We start from the raw sequence: 24,397 nt of genomic DNA on the forward strand, positions 1-24,397 counted from the left end.
TGCCCCATTCTGGGAAGCCCTCTCTCTCTCTCTCTCTCTCTCTCTCTCTCTCTCTCTCTCCCCATCCCTCCCTCCGTTGCATGCGCGCACGCACACACACACACACAGAAAAGACCGGACTCCCTCTTTGTTAATCTCCCAATAGGATGTTTACCAAATCCTCCTTGTTATCAGCTTTCCTTCTACCCTTCCGAGTAATGCCTTTGGTTGGAAAAACGGGAGAAATGAAATGTCATGAAAACACGCGAGCGTTCAACTTAACTGCCCTTCATTTTTACAGGCTCAATCGCAGGTGGTGCTGAGTCACACCTGTCCTCCATATTCACATACACACAGTGAGGTCAGGACTTCTTTTTTTTTCAGATAACAGGGTCAGAGGAGGGTACAGCTGAGATTTAATACCGCATGATATGCTGAGGACAGTGAACACAAATCTCTGCGGGAACAAAACACCGTGAACTCACCGCGAAGCTGCTGCGCACTGCAAACTCAAAGGCAGAGTTTAGTGCACCTTATTTTTCTCTTGTGTTTTAGAGGATGCATGTGGGTCATTTGTGTGAAAGAAAATAAAAAAAATAGGAGTCAGTGACCTTACTGGAAGTACTAGCAGAGGTTGAATTCTCCAAAAGCATGTTATCAATTTTAGATTTGCTCAAGGACTGCCTCGTAGTTTGGGTAGACAGACATGACTTATTTCTCCACCGTGTGTTTTATTGCTCCTGGCTTTTAATCTCACCTCCCCTTGGACCTGCTGTACCAACCTAATCCCTGGCTGGATGCATCTCTCTCTCTCTCTCTGAGTGCCCTCCCAAGGCTTTCCACCAAATAAGAGCAGATGGAGAGTGTCTTGTGGCCTAGATACATCAGCCTAAAACCAAGACTGTGAAACCGGTGACATGTCTTAGACATGATTGGTTTTGGCAACAAAACCGTGCAGGGACAGGAAGGGACCAGACAGACTGGCCGCCAAATAATCATACAGATTGAGCGCAGATGAAATGGTCTCGGTGGAGACTCAGCTGAGATGCGAACTGTACCGGACCCTCATTGCTGAAGGAGGCAATGAGGGTTAGCCGGGGCCCTTTTGTCCACCAGACTGTTTCATAACTGCTGAGGGTCATCACCACAGAACACTTTATTTCTGGGGGTGAGAGCGCAGTGAGTGAGACGTGGACAAACAGCTCTTCAGCTGGTAATTAGAGAGGGAATAACAATATCCTTTGTGAGGAGCTATTCAGGGAAGGGAGAGAGAGGGAGGACAGAGGCTGCTCTCCGTGTACCCTTGTTGTCGTTCTCATTTAACAGGGTTGGGTCTCTGCCTGCGCTTGAGCCTTTAGGCTGGCCCTCAGCTGGCAAAGCAGCATCACCCACCGTTGTTGACTCACTGAGTGCCAAACATTCATTTCCACCATTTAGGGCTTCTTTGATTTGATACACTGACCGATTACTCCCGGGGTGGCAGACGCTCTAAGCAGTCCTGCAGCTGCATGAAATTTTGGAAAGAGAAAGGGTGAGGGGGTTGAGAAGCTTTCTAAAAACTCTTGGTCTATGTTGTGCACAAAAGCCGTTTTTAACAGAGGGTGCTACAGTGGCCAAGGGGGCACCAGAAAGGCTGCGCTAATAGCTCAAGTAGCCGGACTGAAAATTGCATTTGTGAGTTCATGAAAACATACCCAAATAACTGGACAAAGACGTGAAGTAAACAGGAAAACGTGAGTGCAGAAATCGACAACAATCAGTGTTGCCCATCAGCTCGAGTGCATGAAAGCCAGTCAGCAAATGAGCAGAGTTGAGCTATAATTGAGGATGCACTCACAAACAGTTTTTATTAGCAGCTTGATGGCATGTGCAAAGAGCAAACAATAATTGCAATTAATATTGGCTGTGACCACCAACATCACCAGATCTCCTCAGTACACTCGCACACACCTGTGGATTAGGGCTGTCTCTTTGTGTGACTCCATGGTGCTGCTGCTGCAGACTGATCATTGCTCTCCCTGATAATCAGACTGATCCCAGGTGATACTGTGTCATCAGAACCAATAAAGCTTTTGCACAACACTGTAGCACTTGTGCAAATTTACCCAAGGCAAATAAACCAAAGCACTGAAATGCTGGCTGTGTGGGAGGTATACCATACAGATATCCACTCCTCTGTGCTTAATAGTATCTAATTGTCCTAACTGTTAACACAGTGTCCACAGAATAAATTTCAATCAATCTAAACCCGGTCACTTAAATGAAATGTTACTATAAGGGCTTTTTCCTCCCACTGTGCTGCGTCATCACTTCTTTTAACAACACTCGAAGAGCTTTTTTCTCATTATTACTTGATATACAATTTCAGCAGCTCAACAGTTTCCCACCTCCTTTGTTGCTTTTTTCGTTTCATAATGTGCCAAATGTGCTCAGTGAGTGGCAGGTCTGGGCATATTTGGACTCTTTTTTTTCGCTGTTGGAATGTCATTTGGCACCGTCTTATGAAGCAGGCAAGAGAAAAGATGTCATCTGGAGGACAGCATCTGAGTAGGATTAATGGTGCCTTCACAGATGCTCAAACGACCTGTGCCATGTGCTCCCATAACTGTCACAGATGCTGGCTTTTGAACTGTGCAATAAACGATTTTCAAAACAAATTTCAGGTTTTTGGGTGCTTAGACTTCAGTCTAACTTTAAATGAGCTCAGACCCAGAGAATCAAGAGGTTTCTGGACCTTATGTATACAATGATGTTGTATTCATATAATGGAAGTGCAACTTGTGTGCCAGTAGTTAGCCATCTGTCACTTTGTGACTACTTACCCCATAGCAGGGTTTGGTTGTCATGATGTGGAGTTGGTTCTTCCTATAGTTATCAGTGGGGTTTTAGTAAAAAAATGGCATTTGATAAATGTAAATAGACTTTAATCAATACATTTTCACTGCCTATTTATCCCATGAGTTTAAACATGTTTTTTTGTATTTTTCACAAGTGTCAGTCAAAATGTGATGTCGACAGAATTCACCACTGTCCTCTAATGTGGCGGTAACGAGCCACGTGACAACCAACCTCAGCCTACTCTCCATGTGGAAAAATAGAAACCCCGTGGTTTATATGAAGACAACATCAGGATATCATTATGTTGTAAACATGGGGAAATCATTCAAAGCTCCTTCATTATTTAGGAAAAAATGATCTCGGGTTATATTCTCAGTGAGGCGTCGTTTATAATAATTTGAACCGTTTAAATGGTACAATGAACTGCTGCTCGGTGCTTTTTCTAACAAAAGGTCAAATTCAGTGACCTTTTAGTTGACAGAAATGTCACTGGTCAAATACCAAATTCTTGTTTTTTGTTGATTTTTTTTTTGGAAAAAAAAAATTAAGTTGCCATTTTTTGCTAACAGGACACATTTCAAATGTCACCAGGAGTCCAGTGTTTGGCAGATGGATGAAGACAGAATCACACTATGATTCATTTGTTCATTACATCAGGAGTCAAAGCACCTGTCACTTTGTGTCCTCCAAATCTTTTTCATTTATATACGTGAAATGCTTGCTGGATTGAACAGAAATCAAAAGAGAAATCTTAAAACTGGAATATATTTGATCATTTATTTAAAGTCAGTGATTCAGCACAGCATTACAATAATTTTCTGTCTCACAAGAAACACTCGAGCGACCTGACATTTTACAGTTTTTACAGTCTGCTGTCACACAGGCTTGTTTTAAACTTAAAAGGCAACTTTATGATGATTTAAAAAAACAAGAAAGAAACTCATAATACAAGAACAAATTATCAGAGTTCTACTTGTTAGTCACAGAACATCGACATAGCTCTAATCATCGTTCTTTAAATGCATTTAATGGGTTGAGAAAATGCCACTGTCTTTGTTTTTTAATGTCTGAACTGTCAGACACATTCAGCCTCTAGTGGGCTGGTGGCTCGTTGTCATGAAGTAGTCCCAGTTCTCCACCCTGTGGTCACATGGCAGCAGTGCATGTGATGTATTCACGTCCATTTGTCATCACTCATTTATGATAATGACCTCAGGTTAAGGTGAAAGGCCACCTCCCAGCTTCAGAGAGGAAAGTTGAGATGAGTTGAATGAAGCACCAAAGCTGAGCCCAACCATTTCTGATCTCTTCCGGGCGTTGCTGCCGACATCATCACAGGGGGAAAGCAGTGAGTCCGGGTCTCTGATGAGGCCATCTTTAGTTGCCGTTCGGTCTCGATCTTCGTTCCTGTATTTTTTTCCCCAGGTTCATAGTCAGGGTGGTGACGGCATAAGTGGCCATGATCATCATGGTGCTCCCCACGAACTGCGATGAGGCTCCCCGTTTGGTCACAAACCTCCACCCACGCCTCTGCAGATGAGCATCTGCTGCCTCCATGGTCTGAGAGATGGGCTCCATACTGCAGCTGCTGTTCAGACACAACGAAAAGCTCCTTTAACTCCCGGGAAACAGAAGAATTCAAATCTTGGTGCTTCTGTTTCTCGGATTGGTGGACTGTCTTTCTTGCGGCAGCTCAGCACACCTGCTTACCTTCTCTCGAACATGCTTCTTTATGTACTCTACCTTGTTTGCACACGTCAAATCCTCAGAGCGAGCTCGGTGCCAGGGTACGTCAACAGCACCTGTTGAGACAGAATTAACAAGGTCTGATGCCTGCAGAGCAAGCTGTCCAGACAGGGCTCAATAACAGAACACTGAAGTCAATCAGTATGACCTTCTCTGTATTTCTGGACCAAGGACAACACAGAGCAGGGAATACAAGCTTTTATGAGCAAGATCCAGATTTGTCCAAATGTGGTGTGTTCATTAAGAAGCCATCAGTAAACAACCATCTACTCTGCACCAAATTAATCCACAAAAAGTCAATTGTGGTCTTTTAACACTTTAATGGTCATAATTTGTTGTTCTCTTGCACTCCACTTACACCCAGAACCCTGAATGATTTGTGGTTTTCTTCTTTCAGTATCGTAATCTAATTACTTTGCATAATATAATGATAAATCCCATAAACCTGACAATGGAATACGCTGGTGATGATGCAGTATAAAGGACTTCTTTTTTGCACATTACGTAACAAGTTGTTACATTTTCTCCACGCTGATACATCACGAGTATAATGGCAACATTTTTTAAATACAAATTTAAACTCTCATCTACTGTACATGGTGTAATCTGTACCATCAGTTCCAGCCCATCAAACACATTATAGTCTCCATAATCCATAATCCACACTCAGAAAGTATTGATTGCATTCAAATTTTAAGTGTTTCATGTATTCTGGAAAACACTACTGAAAAAAAATGAAAGGGACACTTTTTAATCAGAGCACAGCATCAAGTCAGTTAAACGTCTGTGATGTTGATATTAACTGGTCAGTTTAAGTAGCAGAGGAGTTTCTTAATCAGGTTTAGCAGATTTGGTGTTAGTGGAAAAAACAACAGGTGCACTAGAGGGGCAATAATGAGACTCTGCTGTTTGTGTAGGGACGAACGGATGCACTGCCGGAGCTACAAAACGACCTCCAGCAGGACACTAGTGTAAATGTCTCTAAATAATCAGAAACAGGCTTAATAATGGTGGCCCGACATCCTCTATTTGGCGTTCATCATAGAATACCAAAATTGGCAGATCCACCATTGCAACCCTGTGTTTGTGAACTGCCTGTGACGTCGTTCAGCGTGACAGGTTTGGCGGTAGGTCAGTGATGGCCTGACCCACCATGGAGGGCATCTTGAATTCAGCCCTCTGTAGGTTAATCATTTTCATTTCCATCAAGCAGCATGGCATCCTTTCATTCCTAACACTTTACCCAGTCTGTGAAAATATCCAGCATAAACTTTTTTCCCCATTGAAACCTGAACCTGTCACCAAGATGACATGAATAGTTTGTTACACACTGAAATGGCTGAGTGTGAGATCCCAGCTGGTTCTATAAGTTATGTTCTGTTGTTTTTCCTCTCGTTGCACATTTTTCATCAGTTTTCATGTGTCTCACTTTGTCACTTACCCTTGTCTTTTATCTCAGGTCCACCTCCTCGCTGCTCTCCTGTGTGATTACCTTCCCCATCCTAATGTGTTTCACCTGTGTCTAATTGTCTCCCCTGTGTATTTAAACTGCGTTTTACCTCGGTTCTGCGCCACATCTATCACATTCACAGTGGCTCAGCATTCTTCTTGTGACAGTCTGTGCGTGTTTTTGACCCAGTTCAGTCCCCTGGTTTTTGCTCTGCCTGCTCCTTTGTTTGTTCTGCATGCTCGGTTGGATTGATTACTCCTGTGCCGAACTACAGTTAAGACTTTGAACTTTTACCTCCCCTCTGACACTCTGAAGCTCATCGCTCAATACATGGAGGTTCTTGTTTTGTAGGTGTCACTGAATTCTCTGTCCAGCCCATTCATGTGTTAAAGTAAGAGGCAGTGTTTTTCATTCCTTGTTTTTCTTTTCTATTAGGGTTAGGGTTCAGAAAACATTTAATTTGAATAATCCAAAAATCTATTTTTTGTATGTAAATGTCATCACTAATGAGGATAATATGGTAATAGTGATTCTAGTACCACACATCTAAGCACAGCAGTTATGAACTCTGTCCATTACTTGGAGATACTTATAGGTAAAGACTAAATAGTCAGTAAATACAGTGTAATAACTGATAAGTGATTATGAGGATAAACGCTACATCAGATATTATTAGAGGGACTGAAGCTCATGCTAAATTTACTCACACGGCTCTTTTAGAAAATATTTAAAAAATCACTCTTGGGATTTATTTTATAATATTAAAATGTCATATTTCACAGATATAATATACATTTTTTTAAAAGCGAGGCTTGAAAACAACACTTTGCTGTAGACAGTCTTGCACTATATTAACAGCGTTTTCACTTACTGATGCAAACTTTATGCCAGCTGATTCTTCACATTGTTGTCTTCATCATCACCCTCACCATAACCAGCCTATTGCTTTCTGATGGGACACTGCTGTTGATCTAATCCTATTCACTCTCCTAATAATGAAATCACCAGAAAAGTGAGGTCATACATAGAGGGCAGGGGTGTTAAACTCATCCTTTTACATCCTGGATCAATTTGATCTTCAAAGGGCCGAATCAGTGAAATTTCACTTTCTGTGAAGAAGTTTACTTACACATTTAATTACTTACACATCTAATCCTTTAATAAGTTCAATAGTAGATACGTTAATACTTTGATGTAGTATGAATGGCTGTGAGGGAAGTCTTCATCCATAGGAAAGGTTGTAAAACAAAAATGAATTCCATCCTTCGTGTGTTCCAAAGCCGTCCAGGTGGACAAATCAGTCTTTCCAGGACCGATTCTGGTCCCCATGCCTTATGTTTGACATCCCCGACATAGATTCTTCCTCTATCTAGAGTTATGAGCAGATATGTTGATGAAGCAGCATATTTGAAGGGTCAAACTTTTGACCCAAACTAAAGGGTTTGAATGCCTCCATGTGCACAGCTTTGGGAAAATCTATCACAGACATCAGGTCAGATTCATGTCTGTATTACAAGCGCAGGCTCTACAGCTGTAGATGGATGGCTATAGAATCTCCTGACAAACAGCACTGTTTATCCCATTATTCTACTTCTGAAATGACACCTCAGTGCAAGCAGATCAATAGACAAGATAAAGCATTCCCCTTTAATTTTTTTTTTTTTTGCCGCAGTTCTGGCCTCACGCCTCTTTGCACCATCTAATCGCTCCTCTACATGAGTGATACAATCCACTGCTCATGTGATTGTTTTTAAAGATCTCAACTTTCTGGGAATTTTAGTGTATGTCATTAACCCTGATTTCTTAAAAAATGAACTGCAAACAGGTGGAGAACATGTAAAGGTCCCAGGTTCAAACATCAGGTGTTAGTCTAAGCACAAAGTCGCATCTGTGCACTGTGTTTTGGATGTTACTATATATTCTTGCACGACTCTTTTGGTCACTGTAATAGGCTTAGCTGTGTGTGTGTGTGTGTGTGTGTGTGTGTGTGTGTGTGTGTGTGTGTGTGTGTGTGTGTGCGCGCGTGTGTTTTCGTGTGTAAGTAGGTCTGTTCATCAACTGTCTGAGGGACTAAAATCACTAGCTGGATCTGTGCCAGTACTGCTTTGAAGCCCAATTACCCTTCATATTGTATCAAACACACACGCACGCATGAACACATGCATGCGCGCATGCACTCACACACACAATGCCATAACTTTGATCAAATCATCATCTCGCAAAACAACCCCACATTACTCTGATAACATCTTCTTTTCTTCTGTTCTCTGTCACTTTGTTAACAGTTCTGTCTTTTTGATGCTTCAGCTAAGTCCTCATGATAACACCTGATAACACAACAAAAATACTCCAGTTTCTCCTCTCTTCTCCTCTCGGTTTATCTCCCTGCTCAACTGATGCTGTACAAAAGAGACAACCAGCTCTTTCTCAACATCATTCTGTTGCAATGCCCTTCAAAGAAGTACTTTAATAATCCAAATTAAACTGGAACAGAACCCTGCACAGTCTATTCAAATCAAACAACATCTACACAGTGGTCTAGTTTGCATCTTAATCACTAACTAGTGTTTTTTAATAAGTTCAAGACCAAACAATAACAATTCGATATGGAGTTCCCCATAGTTCAATTCTGGGTCCTCCTTCATTCATTTTGTATATGCTTCCTAGTCCAGAATATTTAGTAATTTCTGAATATCAGTTTTGTCTTATGGAGGGATTATTGACTTTTATATATAATTTTGCTATTAAAGAAAGAAGAATAAACATTTAGTGCACTGAACAGATTGACTGAAATCAGTGATGCCATTAAAGGAGATGTTTATATGTAAAATATGAATACTCTTAATAATAGAAGTTTATTATTAAGAGTTTGGGTAGGTCATGAAGTTTTTTAAAGCTGCCTACTGGTGTAATTGATCTATATAAATACATTGTACACATCCAGGTATTACATTTCTGGATACCTATATTTATGTCTGTGCACTACTTAGGAATTAAGTAAAGGTGTTTGTTAACTTGCTTCTTTGCGTGGTGTGATTATGAATGGGCCTGTCCTCTCACTGAGTGCGTTTGTCCAAAGCACAAGCGTGTGATGTGGTACTGATGTGGGTTTAGGGATGTCCTGCTGTGCAAAGCCTTTAGACTGCCAGCTGGAGAAGCGCCTTCTGATTCAGAATAAGACACTGAGACCATCAGGATTACCCACAATGCCTGCTGCCACCGTCTAGCCTCTAATTGGTGACGTCTGTCCGTGGGTGTGTAATTAAAGCACGGAGCATAAAGAGAGAGGAAGTAAAGATGGAAAGATAAAAAGAGGAAAACAGAATGGGATAAATACTTTTATCCTCCGTGACAGCTGTTCCACATATGGCACAAAGAATTTCCACTTTTCCAAACAGGAACACGAGACAATCAATGACTTAAAACTATCTACACCAACATGGACAAATTTGCTTTAATTTGATCTTAGGTGTGTGTGTGTGTGTGTGTGTGTGTGTGTGTGTGTGTGTGTGTGTGTGTGTGTGTGTGTGTGTGTGTGTGTGTGTGCGCGCGCCCTTAATGTGACCCTGTGATCGTCTTACAGATTAAGTTGTGCCTCTGGTGCTCAGTCTAATTTATTTGATGCACAGAGTGACGTGTTCTTTTCAATGAGTGTGAAAATAGACCCAAACCTTTGCTCTGACTTCCTGTTGACCTAGATAAGAATTGTTTCCCCAAAGGATAAGTCGACTAAATAAATAAACAACTAAAAGTGAAATAATCGATTAAAAAAGGCAATCAGGAAATTGCTTTAAACAATTCAATTCAGTGCATTCAGTTTTATTTATACAGTGCCAAATCACAACAACAGTCGCCTCAAGGCGCTTTATATTGTAAGGTAGACCCTATAATAAAGCATACAGATAAGTGTGTGACCAATCTTCCCCCACTTTTTTTGTAATTCAGTAGAAATCCTTGCTCTTTTTCTTCTTTGGCATGTTGTACGATTACTTGCAATGTCTTGGCATGAAATAAACCAAAGGGAACCTTTGCAAGCACACAGAGCACCATGAAACACTGAGCAGAGTTGAAGATGGCTCGGCTGCACTGCCTCGTTTGACCACAAGGAGTCATGGTGGTGATTTACAGCGGAGTGAGAGGGGGGCATTACCTCAATGAAATAATGGAGTTTCACATTACTGCTGTGTACTAATGTTGTAGAATTGCTGGGGGTGGGCCAGTTAACAAATAACAACAGTCAGTCAGGCTGATAGCTGCTTAAGCATCCACACACATTTTTTTAAACAATCCTGTAGCTGATGTTTCTTTTTCTGTTTGTATTTCTCATACCTAAACTGATCCATTTATCTATGGGAGATATTCTAAAATGTTGGCACATTTATATCTTAAATAATATAATTAATTGTGGTTTTCTATCTTTTTCTATCCATAAAGGATTAAGCTGACTGTTATGCGGATTATTGCTGACACTGATCTCTGTCAGTTGAGCTGTTTTCATTGTCAGTCTGGAAATAAAGTATCTGCCTTCAGGCTTCTGGAGCAGTAAGTCTTGCAACTCTAAGACTGTTACATTAAAAAAAAAAAGAGAGAGAGAGAGGAATGCAATGGAGTGCTTACATCTCCAAACAACTTTCCATTATCCTTGCCCCAGCAATGGGCCAACTCCTGTCTAAGATTATGAAAGATTGTTGTGTAATATGTAGTAATATGACTGGGGTCATAAAAGACCTCACTATGGGTTACTTGAAGCGTAACCGAGTGCAGTACAACATAAAAACCAAAAACATCTATCAAATCTAAAATATGTGACAAAAATGAGCCTGGTGCAGTGACAAACTGCAGCTGTATGTTTTTCATTTTTTGAATAACGCTGCTGCTGCTGGATGAGGGAGGAGGTTATGGAAAGGCTCGCTGTTCCCATCTGTCCACATCCTTTTTGTGTTTTTGTAATGTCTATTTGTGCGTGTGTGTGTGTGTGTGTGTGTGTGTGTGTGTGTGTGTGTGTGTGTGTGTGTGTGTGTGTGTGATATACAGTCACCATGTGTGCTTTTACTTCCTTGGGGCAGGGAAAGAAACATCACTCATAAGTCACATCACTGAATCACTGCGATGCTTTCTGAGTTCTGAGCTGTGCGTCTCCGTTGGTGTCACCTTCAGGGAAAGCGAGGGCATTTGGTTTGGTCTGTGATGGGAAGGGTTTTAAAAAATGTCGTGAGTCTTATTTTATCTTACTTTAATTTATTTTATCTCCGTATTTTTATTTATTTTTATTATTTATTTATTTTTATATATATATAGTTTCATTTTGCAGCCTGTTGGAGATGGAGGTATGTTTTTTTCCCAGTAGATTGGAGGGTTTGTTCCCTGCACCTTCTGGTCGGGGAACGGGTCCTGACTGTCATCTGCACTTATGGGCCGAATGACAGTTTAGAGTACCCGGCCTTCTTGGAGTCCCTGGGTGCGGTGCTTGAGGGTGCTCCAACTAGGGAGTCTGTTGTCTTACTGGGAGACTTCATTGGGTAACGAATATGAGACCTGGAGGGGCGTGACTGGGAGGAACGGTTTACCAGATCTGAACCCCATCGGTATTCTGTTACTGGACTTCTGTGCAAACCACAGTTTGTCCATAACAAACACCATGTTCAAACATAAGGGTGAATATGTTTATGAATATAATGCTGGACATACCTGGGGTGGAATGAGGGTGCGCTGGGAACGCCTGGCAGATTCCCCTGTACGCGAAATCTTAGCTCTCACCTCCGGCAGAGCTTCAACAGCATTCTGAGGGAAATGGGGACACTGAGTCTGAATGGACTGTGTTCAGCATCTCCATTGCTGAAGCTGCTGCACCGAGCTGCGGCCTGTCATGGTGGTAACCCCCGAACCAGATGATGGACACCAGAGGTGAAGAGAACTGGAAGGTGGCTCGTGTAGTGGCTTAATATAATATCGGGTGTGTGGCAAGCTGTCAGGCGACTCAGAAGGGCATAGTGGTGCTCTACCTGCATGATTCTGTTCATAACTTTTATGGAGGATGGCTTCCATTTGGGGGATCTCAGAATCTCATCTCTGCTTTTCGCAGATGATGTCGTTCTGTTGGCAAACCCAGGACACACTGGAGAGATTATGTCTCAGCTGGCCTGTGAAAGCCTCGGTGTTCCCCCGGACAAGCTGGAGGAGATGGCTGGGGAGAGCGAGGTCTGGGCTCCCTGGATGGATGGAATTAATTATTTTCTTGTTTGTTATTTCTAATTTAATGTGTCTTAAAAAATGCTTTACCAGTCTAAAGGCCATGTTCTACCCAAACAGCTCAAAAATATTTGTTTTTTTACAACAGCGGGGGAGAAACAGGAATTCGCACATAAGATGGAAATTTAGGAGAGACAATTTTTGCCAGTAATGAGCAGGAGACGAAGATTGTTTGCGATCTGTAATTTCACATTAACGCAATCCTGCTTTAAAGGCAAGTGTGAGTGCAACACAGGCTGGTGGTAGAGTCTTGATGTCCTTTGGAGATGAACAAAACAGCAACATCAGCTCGTGTTCCAAACAAAACTGAGCAGCTGTTTGTCTCAGAGCTCAAAGGGATTATAAAACCATTATGTAAGAAGCTATGAGAGCCACATCCTTTCTGCGTTCAGTGGCTGCAAAGCACCGGCAGTTTGTCCTAAAGCAACCATAATGACAGAATCATGAAACTCACAGAAGCATGTCTTCCAGCCAGACTTCCACATACTCTTAAGATTTTTAACTGTAGGCTCAATCCGGCCTTTGCGGCAGGACAGGCTAATGGCCTCTGTTACCTGCTATGTGTCCTCTGGCTTTATTGCAGCATAAGGGACATTCAAAGCTGTAACAGAGCTGAATGGGAGTGGGAGGACAATAAGGCTTTGTGTGCATGAGATGTTGACAGTGCTGGGACAGTTTTGCCTGTTTATCAGGGTTCAGGCAGCACATTGGCTACAGAACAAACCACTGCCATCAGCACTGAGATGATCTGGCTCTGTGACTCCCAGCCAGACGACCCTGACAGCTCCATTTAATCTAACAGCCCGCTTACAGGAGCCTTTTTTTTCTCTGAAAAGGTTTCGCAAACATTGTGATACTGCAGAGAGATGTATTGTTTGATTTTACAGCTTAGACATTTGTGACATCTACACTAAGATCTAAACACATAAGGACATTTAAGAGTGCTCGCGTGCATTGTGCTACTTCTGTACCACAGAGAATAATCAGAAATGCTTCAGACAGCTAAAGATTTTACTGTTTTTACAAAGTCAATAGGACTAACTAAAACAAATGTGCAATGCATGATTATGCCTGTTTATGTGTGACTGATAGCAGACACATTTGGACCTGATTTGGGCAACTTTCTGCACTTCTAGCTCAATTACAAGCACTGGCAAGTGTCCTTTAGGCCAGACGTGGCTCAGAAATCATTAGCTGGCCCATATCACAATTTACATCCTATCTTTCGCATAAATGCTGGACTTTAAGACTCACGATGACTTAATGTGGTCAAGTAACAGCTACATGTGGCTCGGTCATGCTGGCTATCATATATATGTGTGTGTGTGTGTGTGTGTGTGTGTGTGTGTGTGTGTGTGTGTGTGTGTGTGTGTGTGTGTGTGTGTGTGTGTGTGTGTGTGTGTATAACAGCTACAGATGTGACAGTACAACAGTGCTAGTACCCTGTGTTCTAGATTTGGACACGCATTTGAGCTGATTATGGTTATAAAGGAAAAACTAAGGGATCACCAAAGTTCTGCCAGTGAGGGCGGCATGGATGTATTTCAAGCATTTGCAGCAATCTGTTTTGTTTGTTTGTTTGTTTGTTTGTTTGGGGGGGGGGGGGTGGCTCTTCTTCTGGAAACCATGAATCCATTTACAGTATTCAGGGCTGGGCCACAGTGATGGATATCCATAAATACAGGTATGCTGTTTTTAATGTAAAATATTGGTTTACCTGTTGAGAATAGAAAAAAATCAGCCAATATTGAAGTCAGATGACCTGTTTGTTTATCTGAGAATCTCGCATATGAATTCTCTGCAGATGGACTGTTCTTGTCAACAGCATCCCCGCAGCCTTCCTGGCCATTTCCTTTTGGATGGACCAGTGTGGGCAGAGTTTGGATGCTTCAATGCTTTGCAGCAGATATCCTGCTGTGTCTGGCACGGATGAGACCATGCTTGTGTGGGCAGTTTGGACCATATGTTACATAAAAACTGTGTGAAAGTCCTAATCTCCAGCAAAGCATTACGCAATGACTTTGCCAAAAGGGGCACCAGTCTGTCTGTCTCTGAAGGATGGTAATGGAAGGAAATCTTTTTTCCCATAACACCAGCATTAACCAGAAATGATGCCTTTTTCAGATTTTGATATACATTCTGACAGTTATTGATATCTGATGCCGGTACATTTATTCTCCATGCACAATAATCCTGTTTTCTGCGTCACAGCGTGGATGAAAGGTCAGAGTGGTGCAACCGGAAATGCCTAAGAGTTTATATTCATTGCTTTAGATCAACTATCAGAAGACAGATGACATCATTTGTATTTTAAAATAGTTTTTTGCACATTTCAATAAAAGCCCAAGAGTATGCAAATTATTGGTTGTGTGTGTCTTTGCGAACAACATGCATGTAGAGTTGTTCGTGGCTTGTTTTGATTGTGTCATGTTGGGAAATCTGCCAACAGGTGTTATTATTACTACTGTAGAACACATTTATAGAAACTGAACGCAACCATTACAACAATTAGTGAACATGGAGGCTTGGACAAACATTTTACAGGAGGAACACCCTGCACATGGAAGAGTAGGAGCGGTAAGTATGTTTGGAGCAGACAGCAGAGTATACTGAACTTCAGGAGAAGGTAGAGGATGGGTGCAGGACATATGGCTTTTCTATCTCTTTAAAGCTGCAATGCAGAGGATTAGGTCTAAGACCAATCAGAAATTGTGGCTAAATAAAGTGTCGGGATGTCAAATTATCCAGCTCTGATTACACTGTGATACAGAATAATGTGCAAAAGTCTTTAGCCTCATGTCTTTACACTTCAACATAGCCTGATCTCTGAACTCTTTCTTGACAAGCAGTCTTCAGAAATACTTCTCCACAGTTTTTCTCAGCCTTCTCTCCCTGTTTCACTTCTTTAAGATTAGTTTCTTGGCCACCCTTCCACTGAGACCATTTCTGTTGAAGCTTCCGTGAATATGGACCAACCAATGTGTTAGTTTTTTGCTGGACACACTGCACACCTGCTGAGATCTTTTTGGGAATCACCTTGTTGGTACAAAAATACTAAACTTTATCTGCCATCTTTAAGATTTTTTTAAAAATAGATTCAACTAAAGGAATTTGAGCAGAATATGTGTTTTTTTTTTTCAAACAGACTACTTGTAACAAAGTGCCTTGAGATAACATTTAAAACTGGTTCTTTGCTAAGTTGTCTGTTATGTGTCGACACAACTGGTTCACCGCTTTTTATGCTTCACTTATTCATAAGTAAGCGTTAAATGTCTTAAAAAAAACAAAGAAACTAACTTTTAAAAATGCTCTCACATGAGAAATGAATGTGCCAAAGCAAAAGAGAAAAACTTTAATCCCGTGTCGCTGTCTGTGGTGCTGATTTAGGCTCTAACAGGCCTCTTCACACATCAGCTGAAAAACTGCCAGCTCCAATCTAAAACTGTCTTTCAGGAAATTAAATCAAAACAGCAATTAGGGCACCACTACAGCCAGTGTGTGGTCGTAGCCTGCTGGGCTGGATTCTGTGGAAGAGTGTTTGGATATTCCTCCATTCATCCCGGAGAGAAGAGCGTCTCTGTCGCGCGTAGGAGGAGGGGCGAAAGGGAATCCCAAGAAGGGGCTACAAATATCGCGTTGCTGCGGTGCCATAAGTAACCGCTTCACCCGAGAAGAGAGAGGGTGGAGGAACGACGGGTGGGTGAAAGAAACGAACAAGAGTTTTACTTAATGTGTGTGTTTTGTTTTTTTGGAGGGGACGTGCGCGCGCTCTCAGACACGAGGTGATGTTGACCGAACCGGACAGGCTCCTCCGCCGCGAATAAGCGGCAGTGACACCCTGACCGAGGGGCTGGGGCACGACGCGCGTCCGTACCACCGTGCAGTTATGTGTAAAATAATCGAGTGTTTGTTTTCCCCCCTCGCCGAGCCTTGAACGCGCTGTCCTTTGTGGCCACACGTGGAGATGAGCTCACGTTTTCTTCGTGGAGATTGTCGTGAAGTGACCGAAGTACTTCAGTGTTTGGATCGGCAGATCGCACATGGACGTTGAGTTCTCCGGGCCTTCGAGTCGCTCAGCTGGGCAGCATCAAAGCGCACGGACCACTGGGAAAATGTCAAGGATGCTCCTAGAAGGAGCCGCTGAGAGAGCGGCGTGATACTCAGCCGAGGAGACAGAGGACGCCGATCACAAGTGCAGCTTAGAGAATAACGGTCGCTGATTTTAAGGGGCTTTTTTTTTTTAAATAAAAACAATGGGACCTCTTGGCACGTTTTCGTGGGCTTCTTCGACGTGACACCGGACACACAGGAACTCTGTTGCTGCTGCTGTTGTTGTGTTGGTGTTGTGCAGTTCGGGCGTGAAGTGGAAGTAGCATCCTCACTGGGTCACAACCCAGATTAGTGTAAGGTGACAGAATTGTTTTAGTGAAGGGGAATCCCGACCGAGAGCCACACGGCTCGTCACTGCACCATGGATGACTCGGGGATAATACGGCGGCGGAGGCTGCAGGTGAGCTGGTCTGGGCTGGAATCCGATTTTTGTGTTAAATCCATCCTCTTCCAGTTGTAGAAACACAGTCATACATGATTACTACGTTCAGACAGACTTTATTTTTACTTTTTGGTCAGACTCTGTCATTGAAGCCGAATGCAGTAGCTATACTTTTCCAGCAGACACTGCAAATGTTTATCACTAAAAGTGAAAAGTTAACACGTGTTTCATAAACCCAGCACTCATCATTAACCTGTAAATAAAGTTGTTGGGTTTTTTTTTAGCCATTATAGATGAATTGTTGCACTTTAACTTATTATTGGTGGGCCTTATATTAAACATGGTTGAAGTTTCAATCAATGAAGTCAGCCTTGGCTGAAAGTAATCTGTGTGAGCCAAACAATCGAGCTTCAGAGTGCTCTAGATGCTGGCTTACAGACAGTTTTTTCTGCTCCTGGCTCTGTATGATATCAAAGAATGGGGACATCCCTAATATGGGCATGTTGGGATTGGAGAAGCCCCACCCTCTTGCTATTCAAACGTTCTCCTGCAGCTTGTTTCAGACAGAGGATGAACTGAGGGGTACAAGGAACTGATGTTTATTTTGAATTGTGAATCATGCACAGCTACTCTAGCAGAGACAATGAATGGAAAAAAAAACATGTTGTTGGTAGGCCCTTCCACAATGGATGGATCCACATGTTTGATCTGGCACAGATTTTACTCTGGATGCCCTTCCTGATGTAACTTACCCATTTATCCCAGCTTGGGACCAGCACTGAGAGTGCACTGGCTTGTAATGCCTTGAGGCTGGATTTGTGTCTCCTACTAGTCCCAAACTGAGAATCTTCTCTGTGTTGGGCGATTATGTTAACAAAATGAACAACACTGTAACAAAAGTCTTGTTCCTCAACCTCTGATTTTTTATTCATCAAAGGTTGTGGAAATAATATTCTTTTTAAACTTTGCATTTTAAGGCAATCAGAAGAACAAAAACTGTGTTAAACTGTGTTACATTGTGTAAAAGTTGCCTTTCACTTCCTGTCAGTCAGCTGATTTAATTATCCTTGTATTGTTCTGGTTCTCATTACTGTAGTTCTTTAAGATAAACCTTCATAAAGTTTCTCCATCTGTCCTGCTGGAGACTCACAGCGTGCCTCTGGTGTTGAACATAGTAGCTCCACTACACTCAAACATATATATTTTTCATCATTCGTATCATATACGTGTCATATTTTAATAGTAGCTTTTCTGTTGTATAGTCAGTTAACATCCTCCTGTGAAGCTCATGTCAGGATCACACTCATGTACTTTTTAAAAGTCTCTTTAATGAGATGTTGTAATGAATGGCCACTCATGCATACTGATCTGCTGTGCTCAAATGACTGCGTTCATCCATTATGAAGCAGCCTGCTTAACCACAGGTCATACCCCCCCCCCCCCCCCCCCCTCCACACACACACACACCCCACAATCTTTGTTTGATTCAGTCAAGTGAACTGTGGAGAGATGAGCCTACAGGCCAGGCAGACTGCAGCCAGCCTCCTGTGGGGCTTCTGTGCACGCTAGTGTGATTATGCAGTCTGTGCATTTCATTTCTCTCATTCATTCGGTTCATATTCTGCCAGTTTCGTTTACCAAGACGAAGGATTGTAAGCGCGCACTCTGAGCTCCTTGAAGCCAAATTGACCTTCGACTCTGTGAAAAAGAAAAAGAAAGGGAGTGGGTATAAGGGAATGAGGGGAGGATTAGTGGTGAGGTGTCCCGATGGTTTCATGTCTCATCATCCCCACTGCTCAGCTCACTGCTCTGCTGCTGTGATGTATGACACGAGCTGTAAGGGAATTAATCATCATAGAGTCACACTCGCAAAGTCCCTGGCATTTTATAGATGGAGGCAGGCCAGCTGATTGATTTAGTGTTTGTATATGTGAGGGAGGGTAGTGTGGTAGTGTGGTAGAGGGAGGGACAACGTAGACTTCTAGTTTAATATGCACATTTGGGCTATTTGCACGAGTTTTATTCTCTAATGTGTGTGTGTTTCTGAAATTGTGCGTTGACATGTGATTGGCTCTGTATGTCCTAATCAGCGGCTTTGTCAGTCCCCTGGGTCTCATCATCCCAGCCGTCACTCGCTCCCTCTTTCACACACAGACACACACAATCATTCTCTCAGCACCATATGGTGACACGCCCCACTCCCCTGCAGTTGCAGTCAGGGGTCACACCCGTGATGCATCGCTTCAACACGGCAAACATGAAAAAAACCCACGATCTTTGCTCCTCGTTATGCTGGCTCCTCTCTGACACTACAACCTCCAATAGGCTTGCTGGCAAACACGCAGAAGATATGTCAAAAAAAGCCTGGTTCATCAGAGATGTGTGAAATAGCTACAAAACAAACTGAAATTTGTAATTTCCACATTTTTTGGTTTGTTTGTTTGAAGGAATAGTAACTATAATCATTCCACAACTACAGTACAGAACAACGTTTTGCAGTACTCACGGCTTAACTGAAATGAATGTTTTTGATGATGTTGAACTGGTTGAACTGGTTTTCTCACTCCTCCTTTGCAGCTGTTTCCTGTGTAAAATATCTGTGTTGCATGACTTGATCAAACGATACTTTAGCAATCATTAAGAAGAAGCTAGGCTGCCATTGTACCAACGTTGCCATGTTCAAGAAACCAGAATAAGATGACAAGCACCCATTAGAAGACGATCACACTGTGGTCATAAAGGTCAGCAAGTAGACTGTGGTAATTAAAAAGTGCTTAGCTGGTACTAATTGTTCTATTGTGCAGTTTTTGGTGAGCCCAAACCGTGGCCTGAGTTTCCTGTTTGAAGCTGACAGGAGCGGCACTCAGTGTGGTTTTTGCTGCTGCTCTAGCTCATTCGCTTCAAGGCTTGCCTACATACCTTGGTTCTACTGAATCATAATTTGTGATACTATTGTCTTCCTATCAGCTTGAAGTAATCCGTCCATTCTCCTCTGACCCCTGACATCAACAAGAAAACTGCTGCTAAAGAGATATTTTCTCTTTCTCAGACCATCCTCTATAAACCCTACAGATGGTTGTGTGGGAAAATCCCAGTAGATCAGCAGCTTTTGGAATACTCAGACCATCCCCTGAAGTGGTTAACACATTCGGTTGGCAAGTGAAAGGTTGCTGGTTCAATTCCAGCCAGATCTACAAATCCCCTTTGGGGTTGTGTCAGAAAGGGCATCTGGTGTAAAACTGCCAAATGAAACATGTTGAGCTACTCTCTGTGGTGACCCCATCTGACAAGGGGAGCAACCGAAAGCACTTTCTTCTACTTCTCCTTTACATATATCACAATGTTACACCCCTACAATACGTTTTTCTTAGACCAGCTTCTTACACTATCATATAACCCTAATGTAAAAAACAAACAAACAATATATTTAATATCTTTTTTTTACATGTCATTTTTTTATTCAGTCTTGTTGTTTTCACAAATCACCAGACCATCTTTTCTTATGCTTGGCATGCCTCGTCCTCAGCCGCTCTGCCTTTTTGTCAGCCTCATATCTGTGAGTCAGTCACTGCTGTAGACAATGGCAGGTCCGGGCACTGTCTCCTAGCAGCATGACATCCCTTGATTGATCCCTGTTGTTCCTCCCCTGCCCGGCTCACCACCATTTTTCTTTGCAGTGTCTACAAAATGATTGAACTTGCTGGCGCATCCCCACCGAGCAGCAATGTGCTTTACAGGCATGCGGCTCAACTAATGCCATTTCATTATCACTGAGGCCTTTAAAAAAATTGTAGTGCAGCCAATATGACTTGAAGGACACTACAGCAAAGGCATATTTTATGGCTGAGTTACATGAGCAGCCAGTGTGTGTACCAGGAGACAAAATTCACTGGCCTTTCAAGTCTTTGTTGTTTACTGCCTGCATCAGGATGCTCGCCCCTGACTGGCTGTAGCTTAATGAAACAGCAGCATCCAACATAATTTAAAAAAGAACACAAATTTGAACATCCCTGCACATTTTAGCCCTGAGCTGTGAAAAACACAGAGAAATTTAAAAAACAACAATAAAACAGGCCTGGACTGTGAATGCAGGTTCTCTGCAGGTTAGATATTAAACAGCCCAGCATTAATCTAAATGCAAAATGATTGTGCATAAACCACAGTTATTACAAGACAGTGGCACAATTGCCCTGCATCTAAATATTCATAGATACAAAGTCCTGAAACACAGACTCCCATACTGTCTTGTCAACTGTGTGACATCCTGGGACTAAAGGGGATCAGACAGTCATTCATAAGCTCAAACTTCCCTTTCGTTCCCTAGAGGACGCACCCAAACCTGGATAATAACAGTGTAGTTGCTCCTGTTTGAGAAGCCAGCAAATACAGCACAGGATTGTGTAGCTTTCTAATCTGTGATTGGTGAGCATGACATGTTTGTGACAGAGCCTCCCATCTGTTGTCAGTCACTGCTCACCACCGCCAGACTTCATTAGCGGGACTCGGGGAGCGTTTAGTTTGAACATCAGCCTCGGACGGTGGCTTTTAAATCAGCCTCTGACGTAGAAAACGCAACCATGCAATGAGCAGTAAGCCTTGCATCAAACTAATTATGCCACAGGAGAATTAAGGCACAGGCTTCAGATCGGAGTGAGGATCATGTTTCCTTAACAACATATTATCTTCTGGAAATGCTGCAGTTAGGAGTCACAGGTCGATTTCGGAGCATAGTGGTGCGCTTGTGTTCTGGCACACTGGTCACTGATGAAGCAGAGACTGGAATTAGGAAGTCAATTCATCACCTTGTAACCTTTTAACAGATTAAATGGAATTGAGGATTAAGAAGGGAATTCAGGTAGATACGATGTGACAGCAATGCCTAAGAATTACGGAATGTAAGTGAAGGTGACAAAGAACTATTTGATTGGATTTTCTGAGGTTAATAAAGGCCGTTTCATTCAAAGATTGAATAATTATCATCTACAGACCTGCAGATTCACTCCACAGTTTGGACTCCCAGGTATAATTCTGAAAAGCAGCAAAAGATATTCATGGTGCCAGTTTTTTTCTCTCAGACATGAATAGATGGCTGTACTTTGTTTAGTGTGCCAGCTGGTTCTTTTTGTCTAGGCATGCCTGAACAAAAGAGGTGTTCAGGTGCTCCTCTGTTACATTTGGACTTTATTCTTGTTGCTGCTAAACTATTTCTGCTTCTTTAGCAGACGTCCCTACTATCCACAAATAGTTCAAGCGAATTTGCAACATTTTGGTGATTTGCTGCAGTGAATGTCACTGAGAACACTGAGGTCATACGTTGTTGAATGGTTCGTTAATTAATTCGTTCTCAGCTATTCTGAGCACGTGTTTGTTTGAAACATTTTGAAAATAAAACTCTTAGCCTGTGCATGTTACATCTCGTCCTGTTTGAGGATTTATATTTTCTGCAAGATGGTGGTCTGATCTGGCCTAGTCAGTCACAGCTGCTACCTAGATCATTGTTACCTGATTGTTTTGGGGTCTTGGACTGACATTTCAAGATGTCACTTTGAGAAAGTGTGATTCATTGATTTATCTTAAGTGAAAATCAAGAGATTTAGGGGCTATTCTGCTCTTAGGCATGCCATCACCAGCTCTGCAAATTTGGCTCAGTTAGCGCACTAAGCTAACATGTCTATTTGTCTGTTTGCCTATTTGAGTCATTCATAATGTAGTAATTTAGAATATATGATTAACCTTTGGGACTGAACTAAAGCATGCTTGTAACAATTCTTCATCAGGTAAATCATCTTTCAAATCTGCCTTCCATGCATGCAGTATAATATCAGAGGATTCTTTGCAGTTACTTACAAATAAATCGTATAAAGGGACCCCTTCCCTCTAAGATGTGAAAAACTTTAAGGTGAAATCTTCTAAGGTAGCTGGAGAGGAAAGTTTTAGACGGCTTGGCTAATATAAAATTTTGGAGATGAAGATATTTTAAATAATGGTTTTCATTACTGCCGTTGTAGTTGTTTGAATTACTCACCTCAAAGTTGAAATATTTTGACCTTAGTACCCACTTACTGTTACTATAGGTTATTTCTTTACTATAGGTTAGTTGTCACTACAAGTCACTGAATTCCATTGACATCCAGGCGCCCTGCTCACTATAGCAATACTGTTCTCCCCTGTGTCGACGCCCGTTAACATGCTAACAGTGATAATGCTAACAGGCTGATGTTTAGCAAGTGAAACGTTTAATATGTTAAGCTGCATCTAAACTGGAAGCGACCTGCTTTTCACACAAAGTGAAGCTACCAAACAATCTTTTGCAGGCATTATAGATTCTGGTTGCCTAGGCACCCTGTAATGTATTTACTATCAGCCATATGTCAGTCAACAGTATTATTCAGTATATTGGTAGTCACTTCACCAGGTAGCTAAGAAAAGTTCATTTCATGCCTCACATGCTTCATGCTGCTGGGGTGTGAAGTTGCAGAACGTTCATTAATGTCCATCCGTTTTATTCCCTCCCAGTATGGACAAAGCCTTAATTGTTTTAGCTTAGCGCATTAGCATGCTAAATTCTGCTCAGTTTAAATTTTGACCTGATGCTGTTACTATATGAAAGACAAGTGATTAGAATTGATGAGGGCTCACCAAGTCATTCAAATCCATCCAGAAAATTTTCACAAAAATTGAAGGTGATATTTTACCTTAGAATAAAAAAGCAGACCTAAATAGTGAGATTAGCATCTACGTTGCCACTTTGAATCTCCAGGGAAAAGGTATTACACTGGTGGACCCTGGACTCAGCTTCACTGTCACTAAAATACAGCACCTTGCAGCTTGTAAAGAGTTTTTATGTGGTCATTTCCTCTGGATTAAATTGCTACTCTGCAGCAACATTAGATGTCAAGTGTAGTTAGGGCTTCTCTGTATAGGTAACCCCCCACATCGCAGATGTTCTTCATGCCTTTTGCTCTTGTAAGTCATCTCTCTTTTCATCTGACAACTCAGGGTCAATTAGCCTGATCAATGAAGGACAAAGTGAAAAAGGGATCAATGAGCTGAATATTTAGTCGGATTTGTTAACGTGTAAACCCTCGGGACATTCTGTTGAACAGCCGTGCAGCCTGCATCGTTCGTCTGATCCTGAGATGAGGAGAGGACCAGTTTAGTGCTCTCTGTTTAACTAAGAGTTTTCCATTTGGCTTGACAATTATCATCTGTGTCATAGGCTTAACCTTGTGAATAGTGGCTGGGGCTCTCAGGCAGCAGCAATGTAAAAATGTGTTCTGGCATATATCAGTAGGAGCAGGTCTGCACATCCCCATCCATTCGTTCAACCTTTATTTGAAGGTTAACTCAATAATTACATTGACTGTGGTCAGCAGGTGGTCAATTTTATGCTAACAGCACCTTAACAACTTTACCCTGTGTGTGACAGGAGCATGTGTGAAGCTGCTAATGCATTAATTGCATCCATTTCCAAACACTGAGTAGTATCTCATATCTGACTCTCAAGCACCATATCTTGTATGACGCACACAAAGACACACAGAGCTGAAGGCCAGAAGACTCCAAGATAAGGTTGCAAGCATAAAAGCATGTTTCCCCACGGTACCATCCACCTCTCACCCACCTCTCCGCCGCTTGTTTAA

At 42.1% G+C, this 24,397-nt stretch overlaps 1 protein-coding gene across 2 annotated transcripts in view; it reads left to right on the top strand.

Annotated features, from left to right (window-relative positions):
- The first annotated feature begins 15,894 nt into the window (after positions 1-15,894).
- Positions 15,895-24,397, top strand: part of LOC146575613 (microtubule-associated serine/threonine-protein kinase 1-like) — a 52,752-nt gene continuing 44,249 nt past the window's right edge. For both annotated transcript variants that reach the window (XM_085270377.1, XM_085270378.1), the window contains exon 1: positions 15,895-16,772. In XM_085270377.1, the coding sequence (XP_085126503.1) occupies positions 16,734-16,772 (39 nt within the window). In that variant the 5' untranslated portion in view covers positions 15,895-16,733. The remainder of the gene's footprint in view (positions 16,773-24,397) is intronic.

Source organism: Mchenga conophoros, linkage group LG4 (genome assembly GCF_057382185.1).
Source record: "Mchenga conophoros isolate Kocher_MC1m ecotype Shallow Benthic linkage group LG4, M_conophoros_male_GT1.1, whole genome shotgun sequence".
Taxonomy (NCBI): Eukaryota; Metazoa; Chordata; class Actinopteri; order Cichliformes; family Cichlidae; genus Mchenga; species Mchenga conophoros.